This window comes from Protopterus annectens, chromosome 2.part2, assembly GCF_019279795.1.
Source record: "Protopterus annectens isolate FY-2018-M chromosome 2.part2, PAN1.0, whole genome shotgun sequence".
NCBI lineage: Eukaryota > Metazoa > Chordata > Ceratodontiformes > Protopteridae > Protopterus > Protopterus annectens.
Genome location: NC_056730.1, coordinates 1,111,965,323 through 1,111,991,157, shown reverse-complemented (window position 1 = coordinate 1,111,991,157; position 25,835 = coordinate 1,111,965,323). Strand labels below are relative to the sequence as shown.

General features: G+C 41.6%; 1 protein-coding gene across 1 annotated transcript in view; it reads left to right on the top strand.

Moving 5' to 3' along the window:
• PGM5 (phosphoglucomutase 5) overlaps positions 1-25,835 on the top strand; it is a 1,541,798-nt gene that overhangs the window by 1,057,841 nt on the left and 458,122 nt on the right. The window contains exon 7 of the mRNA XM_044064330.1: positions 6,395-6,510. Coding sequence (XP_043920265.1) covers positions 6,395-6,510 — 116 coding nt within the window. The remainder of the gene's footprint in view (positions 1-6,394; positions 6,511-25,835) is intronic.

Below are 25,835 nucleotides of genomic sequence, written 5' to 3'. Positions count from 1 at the left end.
GATACACATTTGTTATAGGAGGATATAGTCCTGTTTTTAGAGGAATTTTTTTTTATGGAAGGTATGATTTCAAATGACATATAGAATTTTTTGAAAGTTACCAGTCTAAAAATTCCAATCATGTTTGGTATTCCTAAGGTCCATAAAAATGTTTATCACCCCCCCTTTTCGACCTATTGTTTCAGCACGTGGTGTAAAAACCCACCCCATTGGGATATGTATTGACAAATGGTTGAAACAAGTTTATAGTAAAGTTTCTCACCTTTTAGTAGATTCATGGAATTTTTTAGGGAAACTAAAGAAAGACTTGTGGAATAAAATGACTTATTTTTAACTATAAATATGATAGATCTTTTTATGTCGATCCCTAGAGACGAAGGCTTGGAACATTTTTTTAGAAGTATCAGTAATTACACAGATTTTAATAGATCTAAAACAATGCTTTTACATGATTTAAAGGCCATAGTCTTAGACTACAATTTTATATTTTTTAAAGATGAACTTTTTAGGCAAACAAAGGAATGGCTATGGGGACTTCATGTGTCCCAGTTTATGTTAATTTTGTTCTGCTTGATTGGGAAAAGACTTACATATTTCAGAGTGAGTTTAACAAATACATCAAATTATATTGTAAATTCCTGGATGACGTATTTATTTTATAGAAAGAAAAACAAGAACAAATCCAGGAATTTGTGTCTTATTATAATGGGGTATCAAGGTTTTTGAAGTTTACCCACAAATATGATAAACATGAATTTGAATAAACGATAGATGTAAGTAGCCTGTTTACCTGTATCCCAAATGATTATGAAGATATAAGATGCTGAAGAATTGAATTTTGAGACATCAAAGGAACATACGAGATAAATATCAACACAATGCACTGGCATGTCATATTGCCGATTATCCAACCCACGGCTTTGTTTTCAAAGCAGTAGAGAGCATCTCTGTAGGGATTAGAAGAGGGGATATCAAAAATCTAACTGAATCCAATGAAGTGAAGTGGATAATCAATCTAAGGGCAGACCGCCCACCAGGACTTAACACCGTGGTTCCATTGAAACCCATTCTAAAAGATAGGCGGATCAAGATTGGCTGAAAGAAAGGTGTATACTAACAGAGAATTCATTGGATGTGCAATAAAGGGCATTGGTGACTTTTGTGAATCCTAATTGGCAGCTTGTTTATATGAATGAAACTGAGTTTCAAGTCTGATATGATCTGAAGAAGGCATGGCCGAAAGCACTTATCTTGGAGTCTGGACTTTTACTGTTTTACTGTTTACCAGCATTTTTTATGTTTATTTGAGACACAAGGATTTCAATTTGAATAGAGGATTTTAATTAACGTCTTACAGCCATGGTGGAGTGGTTTGTTTTCTTACCAGTTGCAGATTTTCTTATCTCTTCTTTGGCAGCTACAAGGTACCTTTAGTATTTTGTCTTTTGCTTTACCTAATTAGTGGCACATGGCTGAAGGAGTTACAACTGCTGATAATGAAAGAGGACGTATTGTCCTGAACTTTGCCAAGATCAGCAATTCACATGAATGTGAGGAACTGACGAATGAAGAGATCTCTTCTTTGGCAGCTACAAGGTACCTTTAGTATTTTGTCTTTTGCTTTACCTAATTAGTGGCACATGGCTGAAGGAGTTACAACTGCTGATAATGAAAGAGGACGTATTGTCCTGAACTTTGCCAAGATCAGCAATTCACATGAATGTGAGGAACTGACGAATGAAGAGATCTCTTCTTTGGCAGCTACAAGGTACCTTTAGTATTTTGTCTTTTGCTTTACCTAATTAGTGGCACATAGATAACTGTGAGGAATTATCTACTTCTAGTAGATTTGAGACTATTTATAATGAAGTTGAAACAGCAGCTTATAAGTTAAAAAGGTTAACATGGCAATGCTTCCATTTGGAAGCCTGTATGCACAGCCAAGTTATACCGAGAGGCATGAGAGTAAAATGTATACCTAGCTAGAAGAATAGTCACCCTGAATTGCTTGCCAAGTGGCAAGCTATAAATCTTGAAACCAGCTTTAAGTACATAAGGTTATTGCATGATTTTTTAGACCAGAAGAAGAAAATGTTTCCAAACAGATTAAAATGAAGCAGATGTAACTGGAACAGATGACTCTCTCTGAGGTCAATATTAAAAAATTAGAAATGCTACAATTTAACTTAAACATCTATGACTCTAAACTTAAAGAACAAAGAATATGAAAGTTAAAAAGGGATGTCCTGGAATTTAAACAGGGCCACATTTTTGAATGGCCCAGAGAGGAATGAACTGTTCTTAATCATAAACAAAACGATCTACAGAATAAAAAGAAAAAAGTACTTGATAAAGAAGTAGATAAACCTCATGTATCAGAAATATATCAGAGACCAGGTAGAGAAAGGAAAACAAGGTATCTGAAAATGTGAGGGTGGAAAATAGAGATTCTCATGCCTCTGATTTTTCATTGCCTGAAGACAGTGCTCCATTGGTGAACATTGGAACTAAACCTAAACAAGGAATGATACATGCTCCTATTACAGAGAGATTACCAATTTTTTGGGAAAAGATTGGTACAGGAATTCAAGAACCATGAGCCAGGAGAGGAAAAGGAAGAAGACAATACCGTGAATGAAAAAACTCTGGTAGTTAACATTTCAGGCCACACATTAAATTGTGAGCAAATCAGTTTGTTGAACAAGGGCCTAACATTTATTCCCGCACTTTCATCGGACCTGAGTGAGTTTGTGCTAGATGCTAAATGTTTTGGAAGAAATGTGACACTTAAAAGCATTTTTGGAAATCAAGTGGGACAGTATTCAAAATATAAGAAACCAAGTGAGTTTGTTCCCATTAATCTCCCAACAGTTGATCTCTTCATTCGTCTGTGTGAGAATGAGGTGGAGAAATTTAGACAGGGACCCTGTAAAGTGAAACATTTTCATAACATTACAAAGGATGAGAGATAAGCCTTATTGGGACTTCAAAAGAAGGATAACCTAATACTGAAACCAGCTGACAAAGGAGGCGCAATAGTAGTTATGAGTTCAGAATGGAATTGGAAAAAGATGAAGCATCTGTTGAGCGACAGGAACACCTACCAGGAAATTAGTCCTATGGAACTGGAGAGAATGCTAAACAAAGTTACTGGAAACTTAAATGATATGATGCTAAAAGGAAGGCTTGAGCAAGAAGTATTCGACTTTTTTGATATTCGTCAACCATGCATACCTTCCATTAGTGGTCTCCCAAAGATAGACAAGAATATGATAGATCCACCTTTGCGCCCAATTGTTGCTGGAAGAGATTGAATCACGGAACCCCTATCCATTTTTGTTGAGAGAGATTTGAGGGATCTGACACTTCATACCAACAGGATATTACGTGATACAGGCCATTTTTTAATGGATTTTAAAACAACTATATCAAGTTTACATGATTATTCCAACATTATGTTGGTGACAATGGATGTAAGTAGCCTGTTTACCTCTATCCCAAATGATTATGGGATAGAAGCAATAACAACAATAGGGACTAGAGAGTTACAAACAGAAAGACTGGATTGATTTGTCTCCTGCTGGAGATAATTCTGCAGACAAATATCTTCTTCTATGGCAACACAATATATTAGCAAAAATGGGGGGTTGCCATGGGCACCCCCTGTGGAAACACTCTAACTTAATTTTATTTGAATGGGAAAAAGAGAATGTGTTTAGCCCTGAGAATCCATGGATGGGTAATGTACTGTGTTACGAACATTTTGTGGATGACCTCTTTTTTTTATGGAAGGGAAATGAAGATGAGTTTCAAGCTTTCCTGGGTCACTTTAATCACAATGCCAACTTTCTTATTTTCACTGCTCAATGCTCCCCTGCAAGCATAGGGTTCCTGGATGTAAAGATCACCCTGGATAAAGATACTTGGCAAAATCACTATTTACACAAAACGAGCATGCATCTTAGGCACGTTACTAAGAATATAATGGAAAATGAGATTACCCGAATATCCAGATTATGCACAAAAGAAATGGACTATGTGAAAGAAAGAAAGAATCTAGGATGTCATTTGTTGAAAAGGGGCTATAAGAAACAGGACGTTTTCATGAGTGAAGAGAGAGCAACTGTACTGAGAGGGGACAAAGGGAAACCATATTTTCAGATAACTGTGCCCACTCATGATAATCCAAGAAGGCAAAATATTAATGAAAGCAACAAGATGCATTTTACATTAACATTCGCTAATGACAATGAAGCAGTATGTAACAGCATTAAGAAATATTGGCCACTCTTAACCCAAGATGAGAGAATACGCCAGATATCAGGCAACGGACCAAAGTTCTCCATTAAAAACAAGAAGAACTTGAAAAGACTGTTATGTTACAAAGATGGTCACCTGAAGGATAGAGTAATGAACAAAGTGGGTACTTATCGGTGTGGCCACTGTTCCGCCTGTAATCTTATAGACTCAAGCAATGATTTTGTTCACCCTGTAACAGGAGTGGAATACCACTTCTTGTGCAGAGCTTCCTGTCGAACATAGCATGTTGTGTATTTAGCAACCTGCAGCCACTGCCCAGCATATTATGTGGGCAAAACAGATCAGATGCTGAAGAATTGAATTTTGAGACATCAAAGGGACATAATAGATAAAGATCAACACAATGCACTGGCATGTCATATTGCCAATTATCCAACTCACGGCTTTGTTTTCAAAGCAGTAGAGAGCACCTCTGTAGGGATTAGTAGAGGTGATATCAAAAATCTAACTGAATCCAATGAAGTGAAGTGCATAACCAATCTAAGGGCAGAACCGCCACCAGGACTTAAACACCGTGGTTCTACTGAAACCCATACTAAAAGGTAGGCGGACCAAGATTGGCTGAAAGAAAGGTGTATACTAACTTAGGGAATTCATTGGACATGCAGTAAAGGGCGTTGGTGACTTTTGTGATTCCTGATAGGCAGCTTGTTTATATGAATGAAACTGAGTTTCAAGTCTGGTATGATCTGAAGAAGGCATGGCCGAAAGCACTTATCTTAAGAAGAATTTCTTGGAGCCAGGAGTTTTGCTGTTTACCAGCATTTTTTTATGTTCATTTGAGACACAAGGATTTTAATTTGAATAAAGGATTTTAATTAACTCTGGCATTTTGTTTCTGGCCTAACCATTAAACTATATTTTTGGGGTAGGTGATTTCTTCTGTGGAAGTTAAAGGTCAGAACATGTCAAAACAATTTGTGTGTCTTGATTTGAAATCCCTATAACAAAATTTGAGAATGAGTGACCTACAGAATAAAGGAACAACCTGTGAAAGTTGATAATTGATTGAATTGCTGAGACTTTCAATGCAGAGTCCTGGAATGTGGAGCCTGATGACTGAAAATCCGAATTTACATTTACTAAGTCTAAGACTGTCATTTCTTGGAATGTATGAAAATATATGGTAATCCCATTGTTGAGATATATATATATATATATATATATATATATATATATATATATATATATATATATATATATATATATATATATATATATGTGTGTGTGTGTGTGAGTGTGTGTGTGTGTGTGTGTGTGTGTGTGTGTGTGTGTGTGTGTGTGTGTGTGTGTGTGTTTGGGCGTGTGGGGGACTCGCCCCCCCCCCCCCATCAGGTATGCAGGGGTAGCTTGTGCCATGTAAAAAACAAATTTAAAGGAGAAAAGCAATGTTTGGTATTCACTGCTCTCCTGTGTTTTTGTTCCTTTTGACGGCATTTTTGGACTCTGCATTGCAGGCCTATGATGGCTGATTATTTGAACCTGCAGATGGACTAGCAGCTGATGATATAAACATGAAGATGACTCAGTGGTGTAACCAGCTGTTTATGTTGGCCTTGACCTGTTACTATTTTGTTTAATATTCTGTTTTTTTACATAGAGTGATGATTTATATAAATGAGTTCTGCATCTTTATGTATGAACCACAGGCAGATTTCTTTAATGAAATTGGATATGGATATTTTATATGCTTATCAAAAACCCAAAGTATAAAGTAACAAAAGTTTTGCATATTCTCTTGAATTCATCAGTCTGCCCTGCATGTCTCATCCTTCCTGCTGAAATTTACAGTATTTTGAAATGTCTGCCTAATCAGATAACCATTTTTTTATCTGGACAGTAGTTATTATTTAATTCTGCAACACAGCGATGTTCTTGTTAGATGGCATTAACTTACACTGTGATGTAAAGTGGATGGAAATGCCTCTGTGTCTGTAACAGGCACTCTCCAAAAGACTACAGTCAAGCCTTATTTTGAAATAAGCATAATAAAGTAAATGCAAATTTATCATGTAGAAAACGATTGATTGTACAACTATAACCTCGAACAGTAAATGTATTGTTCTTCTGACAGGGTTGGAAAGGTGATGAAGGTTCCTGTGTATGAAACTCCTGTGGGATGGAAGTTTTTTGGAAATCTGATAGATTCTGGAAGATGCTCACTTTGTGGGGAGGAAAGTTTTGCTACAGGTAAGACAGTTTGTATCACATCACAAAAAAATACTCATAAGCTGGCATTCACTAGTACATTGTACTGCATAAATTAGCATGAGTAGTGCGTGCAATTAAAAGTTACAGATAACATGACCAGGCAATACTCAAAATGTGTTCTATGCAGGTTATACTAATAAGTGCAAAATGACATGGAAATGGGGAACACCATGCAAATGAGCCACATGGATTATATAAGTGAAGGAGCCCAATATGGCAAAGCGATTCAATAACATATAAAATGGTGGTGCTGTACAGTTGCACAGCAGTACATAGCCCATTTTAAATGCCACAATCTGTGGACCATAATAGGAGCCATGCTGGGTGTAACTGCAGCATGCATTGGGAGATGCTATCACATCTAGATACCATAGTTTTGAGCTTTGGAGCCACCGTATCATACATTTATAAGTTACTTACAGTGCTCAATCCTAATGGCCTATCAGGAACACTGATTCCAATATCTCTGGATCATATACGTTGTTCCCTACACATAAATCAGTTTCTTGAATACATCTAAATTCCTACATTCTCTACTATGTATTGGTTGTTTATTCCATAGCATTACTAATCTTTATGTCCAAAATGAATGCCAATGCAGGTCTGATATTATTTAGTACAAAATGCATATCCCTTTGTCTGCATGTAATAATAGAAGAATAGATTGCTGTATCCAATATAGCCTGTAATTTTGAATCATGGTAAATTTTGTTAGCAAATATATATTTTCCAGGAATATATCTGTAGTAAATACTAAAAAGGTTTAAGTTCTTACATCTTTCTACATAACCTTGATTATTATATGAAGTATTTCTCTTAATACACGTTCTTTGTACTCTTTCTATTTTAACTGACTGTTTTAACTGACATATATGTGATTATATTATAAGATAGGCCTTCTATGAAGTCTGAATAAAGATGTAAGACATATCACATTTCTAGTACTGAGATTTTTTCTCAAACGTAGTTTATTTGATGCATAGCTTTTTTACAAATTATGTTACTGTGAATTCCAAAAGAAAAATCTTATGTCACGATTATCTGTAGGTCTTTATATTGTGTTAATTCTTTAAGTTTCTGTTCCTTCAAATACTCTTCTGAACTGACTGATAATTTACTGAAATACATGGTGTTACCACAGGAGAAAACAAAAACATTTGGCACACCACCAGTTCACAGACCATTATACTGTTAACCATTTCTGTGTGAATTGGGTTATTGTAAGGGACCTAGCCAAGCTGTACCACCTGGAGGTGGAATTGAGGGGGATGGGTGGTATGCCTGTCTCTTTGGATATAGAGGTACTTGTAGCATTAAACACCTTGGATAGATGGACTTTCTAGCAACCGATGAAGGATAGGGACAAATTGGGGATATTGCCAAGTGTCAGCCTCAGTCATTCTAAAGTAGATCTTTGGTACACTGATGAACGATGTGGAAGAGTGCATCTGGTTCCCCAGGATGGCAGAGAAAAGAACCAGTATAAGGTAGGCCTTTTATGACATAGTACATTTCTCTAAGGTCCTGTGAGCCATAGATTCCACATATCTTTCTATCAAGGCCCTGCTTGGTCTTGGTGAAACATAAACAAGAAGGGTTTTCCTCCCTGAACTGTCAGGTGGTCTGTAATGACCTGCACATTATTTATTATAGGTTCATAGGTTCATAGGTTCATACTAGGCTATCTGCCCTGGGGCAATTATAAGCCTAGCCCGATTCTGTATGGCTTACGTCACCCTTTGATTTGAGTATACTGTGCCCTTTTTAAGGTTTAGTTTACTGTGCCTCTGTCTAATAGTGACACGGGAGTAATCCCTGGGACAAACCTACGATCCCCCATGCACTTATCGAGATTCTTCTTGAAGGGATTCAGTGAGGTGCTCTGCCTCACATGAACTGGAATTCTATTCCAGAGCGAAGGGAGCCTCTGGGTTATGAACCTGTCCCTCCAGCAAGTTCTATTTATTTCTGTGCTGAGGTTCAAGTCCCTCGAGCATGTGGCTCTAAGGGATTTAGATTTACTGAGGTGGAGCATGTCCATTAATTCTGGATTTGACATAGCTTAGTATGTCAGGCATAGATCACCTCGAAGTAGGCGGTATGCAACTGAGTAGAGCTGGAGTTTTTTTAACCGAGCAGCATATGGCATCTGTTTGAGACCCTTGATCCTCTTGGTGAGATACTTTTGGGGTCTTTCTAATTGCTGCAGGTGTCGGGTAAGGTACATCCCAAAAGGGGTATTGTATTCTATGATGGGCCTGATGAGGGATGAATAAAGGGGCATGATTACCTCTCTTGATCTAGATGTGAAACCCTTCGTGATGAGGTGGGTTATGTAGAAGGTCTTTCTAACCACTTTGGCAATGTGGTTTTCAAAGGAGAGATTGCTATCAACTTGGGTCCCCAGGTCCCTAATAACTTTCTCTGTACTTAATGGGTTTCCACCTATGTGGTAATTTGTGGGCACATTGTTTTTGCCAAAGGGTATGACTATACATTTTTTGGCATTTAGCTTTAAACCATGGCGCTGGCACCAGTTATCTGTCTCTGTGAGACCTTTTTGAAGGATGTTTGTGTCAGCTGGAGAGTTGATTATGGCGCCCAGTTTGCAGTCATCTGTGAACTTGGTGAGCCATAGTCCTCCCACGTTTGCCTGTACCTCGGAAAAGTATATATCGAACAAGAGTGGTCCCAGGACAGAACCCTGTGGGACACCACTTGTGACTGGTTTCGAGTCTGACATGGCTCCAGCAACTCTCACTCTGTGGGTTCTGTCTTTGAGCCAGTTTGCAACCCATCTTGTGACATAGGGGTTTATATTTAAGCTGGATAGCTTATCTATGATGCCCGAGTGGGGTATTGTGTCAAATGCCTTTGCAAGGTCCAGATAGGCTGTGTGGACTACCTTCCCTTCATCTATGGCTTTTGTGACTGTTTCAAAGAAGTCAACCAGGTTCAAAAGGCAGGATCTGCCCTTGACAAAGCCGAACTGGGTAGGATCTAGTGTCTGTAGGTCCCCAATGTCTTTGTTTATGAGCTCCATGATGATCCTCTCCATAGCCTTGCAGACTAAGCTAGTCAGGCTTATGGGGCGATAGTTTCCAGGGTCCGTAGAGGCTCCACCTTTGTGGAGTGGGAACACTGTTGCTGTACGCCATTCTGTGGGCACATATCCTCTAATGAGGCTGAGATTGTATAGCTGTTTTATTTGAGGGATTAGTTCCTCTGGTAGTTCATGTAGGACGCAACCTGGGACGCCATCTGGTCCCATGGAAGCAGTGCTTTTTGCTTTGGAGAGGGCAGCCTTCACCTGAGCATCTGAGATGTTTTGGAGGCTGCCCTCTGCCGGGATAGATACTTGCTCTTTTGGGGGGGAGGGGGTGGAGAAGTTTGCACTGAACCTGTCTGCCAGGATATTGGCAATGTCTGTGGGTTCAGTGTATTTTTTGTTGTTTAGAATCAACTCAGAACAAGTCTGGGAGTTGCATCCCAAGTTTCTAACATAACTGAAAAAAGCCTTATGATTGTCTTTGGTGTCCTGTGCAATTTTTCTCTCGAAGCTGGCCTTGGAGGATTTTATGAGGGATCGTAATTTTTGCTAGTACTGATCAGAGATGCCTTCCCTATTAGGGATTTTGCTCTATCATGTAGTAGCTTCCTCCTTCTGTTGTACAGTTTATTTATGGCAGGGGTCCACCAGACTGGATGCCTGCCTTTGGATGATTGGGTCTTGGTTTTGTTTGGGATAGCATGATCCATGCATTCCTGGAGATGTCCGTAGAATGCATTTATATAGGATTCTGCAGTTTGGGCCATAGTTTCCACTGGCCCTGGGGCCTTGAATGATTCCACTTCGGTTTTGAGAAGTGAGAAGTTCGCTTTTGAGAAGCTTTTCACTGTGGTTTTCTGGGCTGGGGGTGGGGTCGGGATGTGGACATCCAGTGAAATTAATTTATGGTCTGATCTTACCAATGAGGGATATACTTCTGGTGTGGAGCATAGAGTCCCCTTGTTGGAAATTATCAGGTCTAGTATGTTGTCCCCTCTTGTGGGAGTGGTGACTAGTTGTTCCATAGCATTTGAGTTTATAATTTCCAGGAAACTTTGGGCTAAGGTGCTGGGGCTTGAGTAGTGCTCCCAGTCAATGTTTGGGTAGTTGAAGTTGCCCAATATAATGGTGTTCGGAGAGATCTTCATGTTCTCCAATGTTTTCAGGAAAGCCGAATGGGATTCCTGACTTTGAGAGGGTGGTCTGTAGGATGCTATAAACTGAAAAGCAGTCTTGCCCACTGTTAGTTGCACATGGATGGTCTCAGATACTTCGTGCAATGCCACTAACCTGGAGGTGTGTATATCCTTGATAAATATGGAAACTCCCCCTCCTTTTGTGGTTCGGTCTGGGATTTGGGGCCGAAAAGCATGATATGAGGTATAGCCTGGTAGTGCACCTTGAACCAGGTTTCTGTCACTGCACAGATATCGATGTTCTCCATACTGAGGAGAGCTTCGAGTGCATGCATCTTGAGGTTAAGACTTCTGGCGTTTAGCAGCATTACCCTTAGTTTCTTGTTCCTTGTGCTGTCTATGGGGGTGGGTTTGACTTTTGAGCCTTGCCTAAAAAAGGCACTATGGGGGTGGCAAGAGCCTTTGCCAATATCCAAAAGCCCAGTGGTGACAGGTGCAAGCTGTCCCTAGTGAAGCACCGTGGCTTGTCGAGCATGTCATCCCAGGCTGGCAGACACTGGATCCCCTTTGAATGACACCAAAATTTTAGCCAATTGTTAAAATCGATCATTTTGTCTTTGTACTGTGGCATCATTCTAGGTGAGGGTAAGATGCTGCTCAAGGTCAGGGTCATACCAGCCTGGGCTACATGATCAGAAAGCTCCTCTATGTCTCTTTTCATGTAGTCCAGGGAGGTACGTCTCAGGTCATTCACACCAGCATGTACAATGACTGAGTCATATTTGTATTTGCTTTGGAGTGACCTGAGTGCTTGCGTTATGTGTCAGATCCTAGCACCCGATAGGCAGCTCACCGTGACCTTCTCTTTATTCAGCCTGGTGAGCGGGACGTCAGTGTGTCTGACAATAGAGTCACCTATAACAAGAGTATCAGGTGTGTTATTCAGCCTTAAGGGCTGTGGCTGCTTGGCACACTGACTATGTGGGTTATGTGTTGTGTGTGTTTTGTTTTGAGGTAGCGTTTGCTTGGATGTCTGCTTTGGAGGTCTCTGTTGCTTAGGTAGATTTTTATTTAGAGCCTTCGAGTATGTTTTTGTGTATTTATGTGTTTGGTTCGCTGATGTGGTGGGACTATGTGATACTGGAATTTTGTTGTGTGAGGTTACTTTCTCCTCCTGACTGGTTAAACCAGTTTTGAGATGAGAGAGCTCAGCTTCCAGTTTGGCTAAATAGTTGCATCTCTCACATATATTTTAACCTGTTTGGAGGAGGAGAGGGTTGTCTGAGTACATGAGACAGTTGTAACATTGCCTCAAAATTCCCAGATTCACCAGCTGGACTGGAGAGGAAACCATTGACTGACCTTTGGACATGCTAGAGTAATAGGGAAACTGAAATTAAGATGGACCAATAGAGGACAGGGTAATCATAGAGAGTATAAGAGTAAGTAGTGCTTATGGTTTAATAGTGCTAACTTGTAGGATTACTTGTGTGTTCATGGCATGAATGACTTTGGCAGTACACATGATTCACACATTTGGCACACATCCAACAAATGATGAGGCATCCCAGGTTTAGATTCAGAGAAGTACTGTTGCCCATGACCTGGATAACTCTAACAACAGGGGCTGGAAGGCTATGTTTCCACAGACAACAGTCATGCTGTCTCAAAAATGGTGTTTGCAGTTTGACTTGAGGCAGTCTGTGGCTGACCACCTCATATTTGCTACCACCTGATGCGACAAACTGTATGACCTGTGGAGGCTGAATGGTTTATGATGTGTCTCACAGAGGAACTTACTGAGACAGCAGTTACCAAAAATAAGCTCAGCAGCATTGTGTGCTTCAAGTCCCTATACTCCATGTCACTCTGCAGTTGCTACACACAGCATTGTGTGCTGCAAGTCCCTATACTCCATGTCACTCTGCAGTCAGTACACAAACCATTGTGTGCTACAAGTCCCTATACTCCATGTCACTCTGCAGTCAGTACACACAGCATTGTGTGATTCAAGTCCCTCTACTCCATGTCACTCTGCAGTTGGTACCCACAACATTGTGCTGCAAGTCTCTATATGTCATATCTCTCTGCAGTTAGTGTACACAACATTGGGTGCTGTAAGTCCCTGTACTACATCTCACGCTGTAGTTACTACACACAGCATCGTGTGCTGCCAGTTCCTATACTCCATGCAACTCTGTAGTCAGTACACAAAGCATTGTGTGATTTAAGTCCCTCTACTCCATGTCAATCTGGAGTCAGTACATGCAGTATTTGTGCTGCAAGTCCCTCTACTCCATGTCACTCTGCAGTCAGTGCACACAGGCTTGTATGCTGCAAGTCCCTGGACTCCATGTCACTCTGCAGTTGGTACCCACACCATTGTGTGCTTAAAGTCCCTGTACTCTATGTCACTCTTCAGTCGATACACACACAGCATTGTGTGCTACAAGTCCCTATACTCCATGTAACTCTGCAGTCAGTACACAAAGCATTGTGTGATTCAAGTCCCTATACTCTAGGTCACTTTGCAGTCAGTACACACCACATTTGTGCTGCAAGTCCCTCTACTCCATGTCACTCTGCAGTCAGTGCACACAACACCATGTGCTGCAAGCACCTGGACTCCATGTCACTCTGCAGTCGGTACCCACAGCATTGTGTGCTGCAAGTCCCTGTACTCCATGTCACTCTGCAGTCAGTACACGTCATCATCCAGAACATGGAGTACACTCACCATCTCGACAGCATTGTTCATAACAGTTGTCTGTGCCTGGATTTCTAACATGCACTTCTGATGGTTAAATTCAAGTCTTGTAGCAATATCAGGGGTAATCCTGGATTCATGGTAACACCCTCGCTATGTCTAGGAAATGGATAGCAACCACAAATGCAGAAGCAGTGTGGTAAATACAGTAAAAAAATAAACAGGCAAACCAATGTGTTCTTGCACAAGAAGCAGTCACTTTAATAGGATAAAATCACCAGAGACTTAGCGCTTTCACCTTTTACAACTCAGGCATCATCAGAGTCAAATAAAAATTCACAACAGTCACATTAATAGGAAGAACAGACTGACATAATTTCCTGAAACATCATGAATTCATGAATAATGTACTAGTTTATGAATGGCATCCATGTTATTGGAATTATTGCAATAACAGAATAAAATACTAAGTAATAAAACCATATATATGTTGCTAAAAATTGTTTCGAAATATTATATTTAATTTTTTTTCTTTCCTAAAAACTGCTAGCATTCACTGAGGCTTGAAGGAGCCTGTATTTAAACCTGTTTTGCTCTTTTTTTCAAGGTACTCGAGATGGAAATTGTGTCATTAATTCCAGGTTTCACCCTGGCATTAAGTCTTAATTGCTATTCAGTTTCCTTGATCTGCAGATCAAGGTCAACGTCACCCCCTCTTGTACTGACCTTCCCTATGTCTATTTGCTATGCTGTCACTGGTGATGATGCACATGTTAAAAGCTGTGCAGGATGAGAACACAGTTGGACCTCATTGGAGGAAGGCTGACAGGCACAGGATATTTGGAAAACATTGATGAGGCTGTATGGTCAGCTTGTTCATAGGTTCATAGGTTCATAGGTAGGTGATAGGCTATTGGCCCTAGGGCCTATGTAAGCCTAGCCAAATGGTACCCTGGCTTTTGCCACCCAAGAAAATTATTTTCCTGTGCCCCTGTCAAGCAGAGCCACAGAAGTGATCCCCGGGGTGAATTTCCTATCTCCCATCCAATCATCAAGATTTTTCTTGAAGAGTGCTAATGAGGAGCTTTGTTTGATATAGATATGCAGTTTGTTCAAGAGTATGGGAAGTCTCTGGGATAAGAATCTGTCCCTCCAGCATGTTCTCTTTATTGTGGTGACAAGGTTTAGGTCCCTAGAGCATGTAGGTCAGAGGGATTGGGATTTCTTTACATGGAGCATGTCCAACAGCTCTGGGTTTGACATAGATTTGTAGGTTAGGCAGAGATCACCTCTGAGTAGGCGAAATGTGACAGAGTAAAGCTGGAGTTTTTTGAGACGGTCTGCGTAGGGCATCTGTTTGAGGCCGGTAATCCTCTTTGTGAGGTATTTCTGTGGCCTTTCCAGTTGTTGTAGATGTCTTGTGAGGTACATATCAAAAGGGGTGTTGTACTTTATAATGGGTCTAATGAGTGATGAGTAGAGAGGAACAATGACCTCTTTTTACCTGGATGAGAAACTTTTTGTGATGAGGTGTGCCACGTAGAAGGATTTCCTGACTACTGTGGTGATGTGATTATCAAAGGAGAGACTACTGTCCACCTGTGTCCCAAGGTCTCTTATCACACTTACGGTGTTAGGTAGACTATCGCCTATGTGGTAGTTTATAGGTACAGAGTTTTTACCAAAAGGGATGACAATGCACTTGTTGGCATTGAGCTTGAGGCCATGGCTTTGACACCAGGCATCTGTCTCAGTGAGGCCCTTTTGTAGGATGTCCACATCGTTAGGAGTTTTGATTATGGCTCCTAGTTTGCAGTCATCTGTGAAATTTGTTAGCCAAAGACCTTCTGTGTTAGCCTGTAATTCAGAGAAGGAGATACCAAACAGGAGAGGACCAAGGACTGAACCCTGTGATACTCCACTTGTCACTGGTATGAAGTTGTATTTAGAGTCTGTAACTTTCACAGTGTGGGTTCTGTCAGTGAGCCAGTTGGCAACCCATCTTGTGACATAGGGATTTATACCTAGTTTAGTGAGTGTGTCTATAATTCCAGAGTGGGGGCTGGTGTTGAAAGCCTTGGCGAGATCTAGATAGGCTGTGTGAACCACCTTACCCCCACTACGGCTTTGGTGACTGCTTCAAAGAAGTCTATCAGGTTTAGGAGACATGATCTGCCTTTTACAAACCCAAACTGGGTAGGGTCCAGAGTTTGGAGATTACCAATGTCTTTGTTTATAAGTTCCATGATGATACACTACATAACGGGGCAGTAGTTCCCAGGGTCTGTGGTGGCTCCCCCTTTGTGGAGTGGGATAACCGTGTTTGTACACATTCAGTGGGCACAAAGCCTGAGGTGAGGGTATGACTGAACATGGTACTTAGGTGGGGTGCCAGTTCATTCTGTAGTTCATGTAGAACGCAGCCTCAGATGCTGTCGGGTCCCATGGATGCTGTGTTCTTGGCTTTGGAGAGTGTTTTTTATACCTGTGCAGCTGTGATTACAGGTACTTTTTCATTCTTCTGGTATAGAGATGGGCCCTTTAGGAGATGAGAGAGGGGTAAAGTTAGCACTGAACCAAACTGCCAGGATGTTGGCAATATCAGTTGGTTCTGTATATTTAGTGCAATTGTGCTGTAACTCAGAGCAGATCTGAGTGCTGCCTTTGGTGGGGGTGTGGATAAGTTGATCCAAGGCATTGGAATTTATGAATTCCAGAAAACATTGAGCACAAGAGTTGGTACATGAGTAGTTTTCCCAGTTAATGGTGGGGTAGTTGAAATCACCCATTATTAGGGTGTTAGGTTGTACCCTAATATTTTCCATTGGATCAAGAAATGAGAAGTGGGAATCCTGGGGCATGGTGGGGGATCTGTAGCAAGCTACAATTTGCATTGCGTTCTTGCCCAGAGTTAGTTGCACTTGGATAGTCTCAGATGCATTATGCTGAGCAACTAGCCTGGAGGTGTGGATATCCTTAATGATTATGGACATGCCTCCACCTTTAGTGCTTCGGTCCAGGTTAGGTGGCCGAAAGGTGTGGTATGAATTATAGCCTGGTAATGCAGTGGTGCTCTCTGGAGCCTTGAACCAGGTCTCTGTCACAGCACAGATGTCGATGTTCTCCATTTTAAGGAGTGCCTCACATGAGTGCATTTTGAGGTCTAGACTTCTAGCATTAAGTAGCAGTACCCTCAGATTTTGCTTGCTTGTACCTGTTATGGTGGTGAATATGTCATTTATATCTTACCTAAAAAAGCCACTACAGGGATGGCAAAAGCCTTAGCCAGTATCCAGAATCCCAAGGGCGACAGGTACAGGTCATCTCTGGCAAAGCATCGTGGCTTGTCGATCATGTCATCCCAGGCAGACAGATACTGGATCCCCTTAGAATGACACCAGAAGCTTAGCCAATTATTGAAGTCTATAATTTTACCCATGTACTGTGGTATCATTCTGGGTGATGGCAGGATGCTACTCAGGACTAGGGTCAGACCTGCCTGGGCTACAAGATCAGCAAGCTCCTCCGTGTCTTTTTTCATGTAGTTCAGGGAGGTATGTCTCAGGTCATTCACACCAACATGGACAATGACAGAGTCATATTTGTACTTGCTGTGGAGTGACCTGAGTGCATGTGTTATGTGGCGGATCCTGGCATCTGACAGGCAGCTGACAGTAACTTTCTCCTTGTGTAGCCTGGTGAGTGCAACATCAGTGTGCCTGACTATTGAGTCCCCTATGACTAGAGTGTTGGGTACGTTGTTATGCCTTATGCGCTGTGGTTGAGTGGCACACTGAGTTTGTGGGCTATATGTCATTTGGGTTGTGTTGGGGGGTGGAGGTTGCTTGCGTTTCTGCTTTGGAGGTCCCTGTTGCTTGGGTAGATTTTTTTGAGAGCCTCTGTGAATGTAGGTGTGTGTTTTGTGTTTATATGTGTGTGTTTTTGTGGTGTAGGTTTTGAGGGACTATGTGATGAGTGTGGTGTGGTGCAAGTGTTTACCTTCTCCTCTTGACTGTCTAGTCCAGTCTTGGGTGAAGAGAGCTTTGCTTCCAGTTTGGTTATATATTTGCATCTCTCACAGGTTGTAGTGTTGGATGGTAGGAGGAGAGGGTTGTCTGTGTACATGTGGCAATTGCTGCATTGCCTCAAGATGCCCAGATTCATCAGGTAGACAGGAGAAATCACCGGGAGCTGACCCTTAGACATGCCTGGATAGGTGCTTATTTATTAAGTACTAAAAACTGTTTTCCTCTAGACAAATGAGGAAAGTTAAGTGCTGTAGTAGTTTGTAGCTTATTTAGTGCTTACAATGAGTTCTGAACAAGTGCTGAGCTCAAAGAAACAGATTTGAGTACTGAAACTAGAAAACTGGCTAGTTCTATGAAACAAAATTAAGCTAGAAGGCTTCCCTCCAACACAGAAAGGATTGGGGGCTCAGAAGCTTACAAACAGTCCTGGATACAGCAAATCTGTATCTGGACTAGACAACGTATAGGAAAGGCAGGAAACAAGCTTAGAAAATATTGTACCCCTTCAAGGGCCTCTGTAATGCTGGTTGTGGTGACTCCAGTCCTCTCCCTAAAGTATTACAGACAGTGCTGCCAAATCCTCAGAGTGTGCTACTTGTATAATTCCATCATCATCTGCTTTATGTTGTCCTGCTGTGTTGTTGGATCTTCTACTAGTGGACCTGTAAAAATATTAACGTTCATGACACCACTGTCAGCCCTTTGATGTAGTATGACCCCCCCCCCCCATGGCATGCATAAATATGTCATTATGCAGGCTGTTTTAGCTACAGACTACAGATGCCTAGAAGGATATATGTACAGGTAGGCCTCGGTCAGTCCTTCAGTCTGAACATGAAGTAGAGTTTGATATAGTGTACAGTACTGGACATTACTAACCTGATGCTTCCTATACTGATATATTGGTGAATGTTGCCAGCCAACCTTCCATGTGCAAGCCACCTCCAGATATGAGGGCTGCTAACCCTTGCCCATGCAAGTTACAACAAAATATCTTTGATCTCAGTGAGACGCATCTGTGTTGGTAATCTACCTCCTATGGTGGATCTGCATGCTACAATGAGTAATGCTTTTTCGTTTGTGTGAAGTATCATATCAGTGACCTTTCATCACACCTGTTGTACAGAGCTATTATGCCACCCAACAGCTTTCACATCCTGCACCAGTCCCTACCAAATCTGGTCCCAGCAATGCTCGGCTGTGGCACCTTTGCCCATAAGGCACATGTCAAGTATGTGTAAGGCCTGCAGAAGCACTTAATTCTTCTAACTAGTTTATTTTTAAGGTATCACAAACCATAGATTTCCCATAAATTCCAAAATGTCACTTTTATTCACTAATTTAAAATAATAAACTGATATCTCAGCTTTTGTTCCTTCAAGGTTTGTAACAATTAAATACAAATATCTTTTAAATATCCATGCAGGAATAAATGACCAATAAAATGCCTTGAACTAATTTAAGTTATGTCAATCACAGTATTACGTGCAGTTAGATCTGTAATCACAGAATGTATTTTATTAATAACTCCATTCAATCCCTTTAGATAAAATGGTTCATAAATAAAAAATAAAACAAACTTCTTTTCCTAACAAAATTTCCCTGGCATTCATGAATAAAAAGTCATGAGAACATACATACATAATAAAAAAAAATTCAAATCAAATCTTCTGCATGTCTGTCATGGTTCTGCAGATAATGAGAAGCCACTGCAATATTGGGACCTCCATTCCTAATTTCCTTCTGATTCTCCTGAAATATTTTCCGAACCTATCGACTGCTCTGTCCAAAATAATATAATTCATGTGTACACTTCAGCACATAACAACTTCCTGGTAACAATTCTTATTATTCCAAACTTTAAAATAGTGCTCATGAATGAAGTGAAGACTTTGTTTAGGAAGCTCTGCATGTTATAAACAGTGCATGTGTTGCATTTCTACTTCTGTAACTCAACATGTGTAGCAGACTGGACCAAACAGTCCATTAAACCAGGTGAGTTTCATATAGCATCATAGCTTCATAGGTTCATAGGTGTTTACTAGTCTAATGACAACAAGGGCCTTTTTAATCCTAGCCATCCATCCCAAATCTCTAACAAGTTCTGGTACCCTTGATAAGTGTAAACAGGGGCTTGGGAGATGAAACGTTTACAAGCAGGCACCTGGGAGATGAACCATTTACAGGCTGTCTGTGTCCATTAGAGACATAGGTGCCAAGCCAGGGATGAATTTCCTGTTGTCCATCCAATTGTCCAAGTTGCACTTGAATTGGGTTAAGGAGGAACTCTGCCTCACATGGATGGGGAGCCTGTTCCGGAGATGGGGTATTCTCTGGGATACATACCTGTCTCTCTAGCAGGTCCTATTTATATCACAGGCAAGGTTTAAGTCAGGTAATTCTGGTGCTGTTTGTTTTGTGGATATGCAAAAGGTCCTTCAGAGTGGGGTCTGGCAGTGCCTTAAATGCCAGGCATAGATCTCCCGTCAACAATCTGTAGCAGACAGAATACAGGGATATGGCCTTGAGGCAGTATGTACGGGACGTTATTCTTTTTAGTGAGGAATCTCTGTGAGTGTTCCAATTGTTGGATATGCCTGGCTAGGTAAATACAAAAGGGAGCATTTTACTCAATGATAGGTCTGATGTATGCTGAATACAGTGGAACAATGACTTCCTTGGATCTAGATGCCATACCTAAGATTGTAAGTTGCGCAACATAGAATGGTTTCCTCACTACTGTAGACACGTGATGGTCAAATGCTAGATTACTGTGTGTGTGTGTGTGTGTGTGTGTGTGTGTGTGTGTGTGTGTGTGTGTGTGTGTGTGTGTGTGTGTGTGTGTGTGTCCCTAAGTCCCTGACTACTGGGTCAACTCTTAAAGGGTGTGTTGTCACTATAGTAGTTGCCAGGCATGGATGACTTCCCGAAGGATAATATTACGCATTTCTTGTTATTTAGTTTTAATATACAACTCTGACACCAGTTTTTTGTCTGTGTCAGCCATTCCAAGAGAATAATTGTGTCAGTTTGGGATTCAATGACAGCTTCTAATTTGCAATCATCTGCAAATTTAGTCAGCCAGAGACCATTGACATTAGTCTTGACTTCAGAAAAGTAAATGCCAAAAAGGAGAGGTCCAGGGACCAATCCCTGAGGGACTCCATTTGTGACTGGCCTCTTTGTAAAAGTGGACTCCCCAGTTCTAACTTCCTGGGTCCTGTCTGTGAGCCAGTTGGCTATCCACCGTCAACAATGCCCGAGTGGAGTATTATGTCAAATGCGTTGGCCAAGTTAAGGTAGGCAGAGTGAAGCATTTTGCCCTCATGAATTGCTTCGGTAACCTTCTCAAAGAAGTCCACCAGGATGAGTAGGCATGACCTGCCTTTGGTGGACCCAAACTGGGTGGGGTCCAGTGTCTAGAGGTTTACTATATCATTATTGATCATTTCCATGATAATTCATTTCATGGCTTTGCATATAAGACTAGTGAGACTTATGGGTCTGTAGTTCCACCTTTGTGCAGAAGGATGACTGTTGCTGTTCTCCATTCATTAGGCATGGAGCCTGTTTGGAGGCTACAGTTGAGGAGCAATTCCAGAGGGCCCAATAGTTCATGTTTTCATACTATTTAGAAGACATCCTGGGTTATTGTCTGGGCCCACTGATATAGTGCTTTTGGTTTTAGAGAGAACATTAATGACCTGATAGCAGGGGGGGGGGTTATATTTGATGGTATTTCCTGAGGGAAGGTTGAGGGGGAAAAGTTGGAACTGAATTTGTCATCCAGTAGGTCTGTCTCAGTATAGGTGGTTCCATTTACAATCAGCTCTGCACACAATTGTGTATTGCCTTTGAGGTTGTGGACATAGTTAAAGAATGCCTTGTGGTTGTCCTTTACCTGGGAGGCCAAATTTACCTCAAAGTTGGCTTTGGTAGACTTTGTCCTCTGAGTTGTTCGTTTATTTTTTTTTTTTTTTTTTTTTTTTTTTTTTTTTTTAGGATCGCTCCTGAGTAGCTTTTTTTTTAAATACCCTTATTGAATTATCACTTGTGACATATGAAATTTACATTTATATTAAATTAGCATTAACAAACATTATACTTCACATATATTGCTATATATCATATAACCTAAGTAACACTACATAAATTATTCAATTCTGGACCCCTTTTTTTAAACAAGAAACATTTGATGAGAGTGCGTTTATCCTGCTGGGTGCTGCCCCTCCTAATTTTTGCCATGACTTTCTTCCTTCTGTTATACAGTCTATTGATTTTGTGATCCAACAAGGATGGCTTGATGTTCATCGTGCATACAGCTGCAGTCATTACAGATGGGTTATCCTGCCGTCAGGCGGGTCCTCGGTCGGCCGAATTCCAAAGTCTAGGTCCGGTGTTGGTTGTCATCACTTCTTCCCTGATGTCAGTGCAGCAGGGGTACAAAAGAGGCAGCCGACGCCATTTTCTTTAGTCTTTCTTGCCGCGCAGTGCCCAAAGCAGAAGCAGTTCGCAAGTGCCAGTCGGCCAGCTCCTGAGATTTACGAAAGTATTTCAGCCGAAGTCTTCTTGAAAGCTAAGTACCCCGTTGGGGAAACTTTTCTTGCCTCAGACTGATGTCAGACAAAGTTAATAATTGCATTTCTTGTGGGAAGCAAATACCGCATAAGGATTTCCACTCTTTCTGTATACCTTGCTTAGGCCCAGACCACGACGTCTCGGCCTGCCCTTTTTGTGCTAGATTCAACAAGCGCACTATTAAGCGCCGGGCAGAGTTCGCCCTTCATTATTTTGGCAAAAAATTTAATTATATTATGTCGTCGGATACTCCGACTCCAGTTTTGAGCAAAAGATGCAAAGATAAGGACCGACATCCGAGGTCCGCACCGACCACTGAGACCACGCTTAGGCCGACTACCGGTTCTCCAGTTCTCAGTGAGGCACCTGTGCAGCCCCTGAGTACCGATGACACTACATTACCGATGACTAACAGTACCTGAGGTCGCAGGCTCCTCGGTCCCCATTTCTACTGCAGATACTGACGCCACTCTTGGTGAGGAAACACAGAATTTAGACAGGCCTGCCATTTCTCAAGGTGTCTTCAGGCCTTCCTCCTTCTCTATTAAAGCTTTCACTAAATCTAAAGCAGCCATGAAAACCAAAAAACAGGGTCCTCAGACCTCCTCTCAAGGCCACATGCCTAAAAAGCAGATGCTTAAAATGTCTGAGGATCTGATTACTCTTATCAGGGGTTCTCAACCCCCCTCTGACAAAAGACCCAGATTAGAGGAAAACTCCCCTTCCTCAGATCAAGCTTCTATTACCTCAGAACACTCTGAGGACCAGGATTACGCCTATTTACCTTTCGAAGACTCTGATGCTGAGGGGTCTATTCCCTCGGTCTCCCCCCCAGAGGACTACTCTTTTGGGGAAACCCTGCATGCATTGAGGGAACACTTTAACTGGGAAGGCCAAGATTACTCAGATTCCAAGAAAAGGCTCAGGGATTTTCTCTTGCTCCCCCAGCATAGGCCTCTGGCTATCCCTCCTGTTTTAGATATTTTGGATGATGTGTACACAGAAGCCAGCCTTAATCCAGATTCTTTACCTCCAGCTCCTGTTAAACCAGACAGGTACTACCGGGTTCCTGATTCTCACCAGTTCCTATATAAAAGCCATACTGCTGACCCAGAAACTATTTCACAGGGTCCCAAGGGAATTAAGGCCTCTACTGCTTAAATCCCATTACCTTCAGAAAGAGATTCCAGAGCTTTAGAAAGGTGGGGGGAAAAAGGTCTATACCTCAGCCACTTTAACCATGAGGGCATTAAACTGTCAATTCCATATGTTAAAGTATCAACAGTTTTTGTTATCTCAGTTGAAAAGCAAAATGGCACAACCAGAACAACCAGATTTAAAAGAGTTGCAGGATTTGTTGCATGGTGCAGAGCAAGTGGGTAAACATACCTTGCAGTGTGGTTTTGATGCTTTAGAGGCCTCATGTAGAGTTGCTGTTACGGGGTCTGTTATACGTAGGCATGCTTGGCTCAAAGAGCAAACCTTACCAGATCATGTCAAAGTTAAATTATTAGATGCACCTCTTCAAAAAGATGTATTGCTTGGTGTTAAAGCTGAGGAGGTACTAAAGAAAATGGAGGAAAAAGCTAAATCAATGCAAACAGTGAAGGATTTCCTGCAGGTACAACCTCCACGTTTCAGCAGAAACTGGCTTTCAAAATATTGGTCCTTTCCAGCCACGGACAGACCTCAAAGGGGCAGATACAGACACCCTAGGGGTAGAGGGCAACCTCAAGGATCTTTCAGAGCCAGACAGTGGCAAGCACCAACCCCAAGAGGTGGAGAAGATAGATCTCAGTCATTTAGAAAACAGACACAATGACTTCCCCCTACACCTGCCAAGCAAAGCTTTAATGGCAGCACCTTTGGGCAGAAAACTGGCATTATTTTCAAAAAATTGGCATATTGTTACAAAAGACAAATGGATTCTGGACATTATAGACAGAGGCTACAGGTTCCACTTTCACACCCTTCCAAAAATGAGAGGCATGCCAAACCTGCCACACAATCAAAGGGCAGAGGCACAAAAACAAATTTCCGCTCTCATGGACATGAAAGCGATTCAAGAGGTACCTGCAAAAGAACAAGGTCAAGGGTTTTATTCCAGACTATTCCTGGTACCAAGAAAAGACAAAGACTGGGGTCCTATCTTAGACCTGTCCATCCTAAATACATATCTACAGGTGCCAAAATTCAAGATGCTCACATTACAGCAACTTCTTCCCATGCTGGGCAAGGAGTCTTGGCTGGTAACATTGGACCTCAAGGAGGCATACCAGCATGTCCCTATCAGACAAGATTGCAGAAGATACCTCAGATTTCTTGCAGATTCAACCCATTACCAATTCTCTGCATTGCCCTTTGGTTTATCTACTGCGCCCAGAGTGTTTACGAAATGCCTGGCATCAGTAATCGCCTTCTGCAGACTACAAGGGATACAAATCTACCCATATCTGGACGACTGCCTGATCCAATAGGACAGCAAGGACATACTACTGCAGCACCTGGCATTTGTAATAAAACTGTTGAACTTCCTGGGATACACAATCAACAAAAAGAAATCAAAACTGATACCCTCTCAACAAATAATTTTCCTGGGTGCAAGCTTGAATACAACCACCCAGATGGCCTACCTCACGCCAGACAAACAAGGGCAACTGTCTCAATACTTCAGCAAAATGGCAATTTTCACCAGGCTAACTGCAAGAAAAATTCTGCAGGCTCTGGGATTCATGGCATCTTGCATCCTACTAATCCCATGTGCAAAGCTGCATATGAGAAAACTTCAATGGTACTTAAAAAACTTATAGTCTCAACACAGCCACAGCTTGAAAACAATTATACCACTCATTCCATGCCTTCAAAAGGAATTTTTGTGCTGGGCTCAAGCATGCCAAAGAAACACAGGTCTCCCTTTCTGTGTACCTCGAGCAACTCAAATCATCACAACAGATGCCTCAGACTACGCCTGGGGAGCACACATGACAGATCAGTGCATTCAGGGAAAATGGTCCCAAAAAGAGAAGCACCTTCACATCAACCAAAAGGAAATGCTAGCAGTGCAAAATGCTATTATGACCTTCAAAGACCTACTGCATCCAGGCCAGCTATTGATAACGTCAGACAACACCACAGTGATGTGGTACATAAACAAACAGGGAGGAACTCATTCATACCCCCTGTGCAGGCAAGCCATGACCCTATGGAACACAGCACTGGAATTGCAAATCCAACTACAAGCACAATTCCTGCCAGGGAAGGAAAACACACTGGCAGACAACCTAAGCAGAAATATGACAGATCCACATGAACGGAAGTTGCATCCTCAAGTTTTCACAAAGATAACTCAGGCATGGGGACAGCCAGGCATAGATCTCTTTGCTACCCACAGAAATTACCAGTTGAAAAAGTTTTGTTCAAGGCCCTATCATCCACAGGCCTGGAAAGTGGACGCACTCTCTTTCAATTGGACAACATTGACAGTTTATGCCTTTCCACCTCTTCCTCTGCTGCCCAAAGTTCTATTAAAAGCCAGAGCAGAGAGGCCACAAATGATTCTCATTGCTCCAGACTGGCCAAGACAACACTGATATCCGCTCCTGAAGATCCTGACACATTCCCCACCATGGATCCTACCTCTAGCTTCTGTTGTCCCAGCACAACTACAAAACCCTTCACAGCCAGCTCAAAACCCTAAATCTAGCTGCATGGAGAATTCCTTGATTTCCCAACAGACTCTCCTCTCCAAGGAGGTGCAAGATGTCATCTTGGAGGCCAGAAGACCTTCTACTAGAAAAACCTACTCC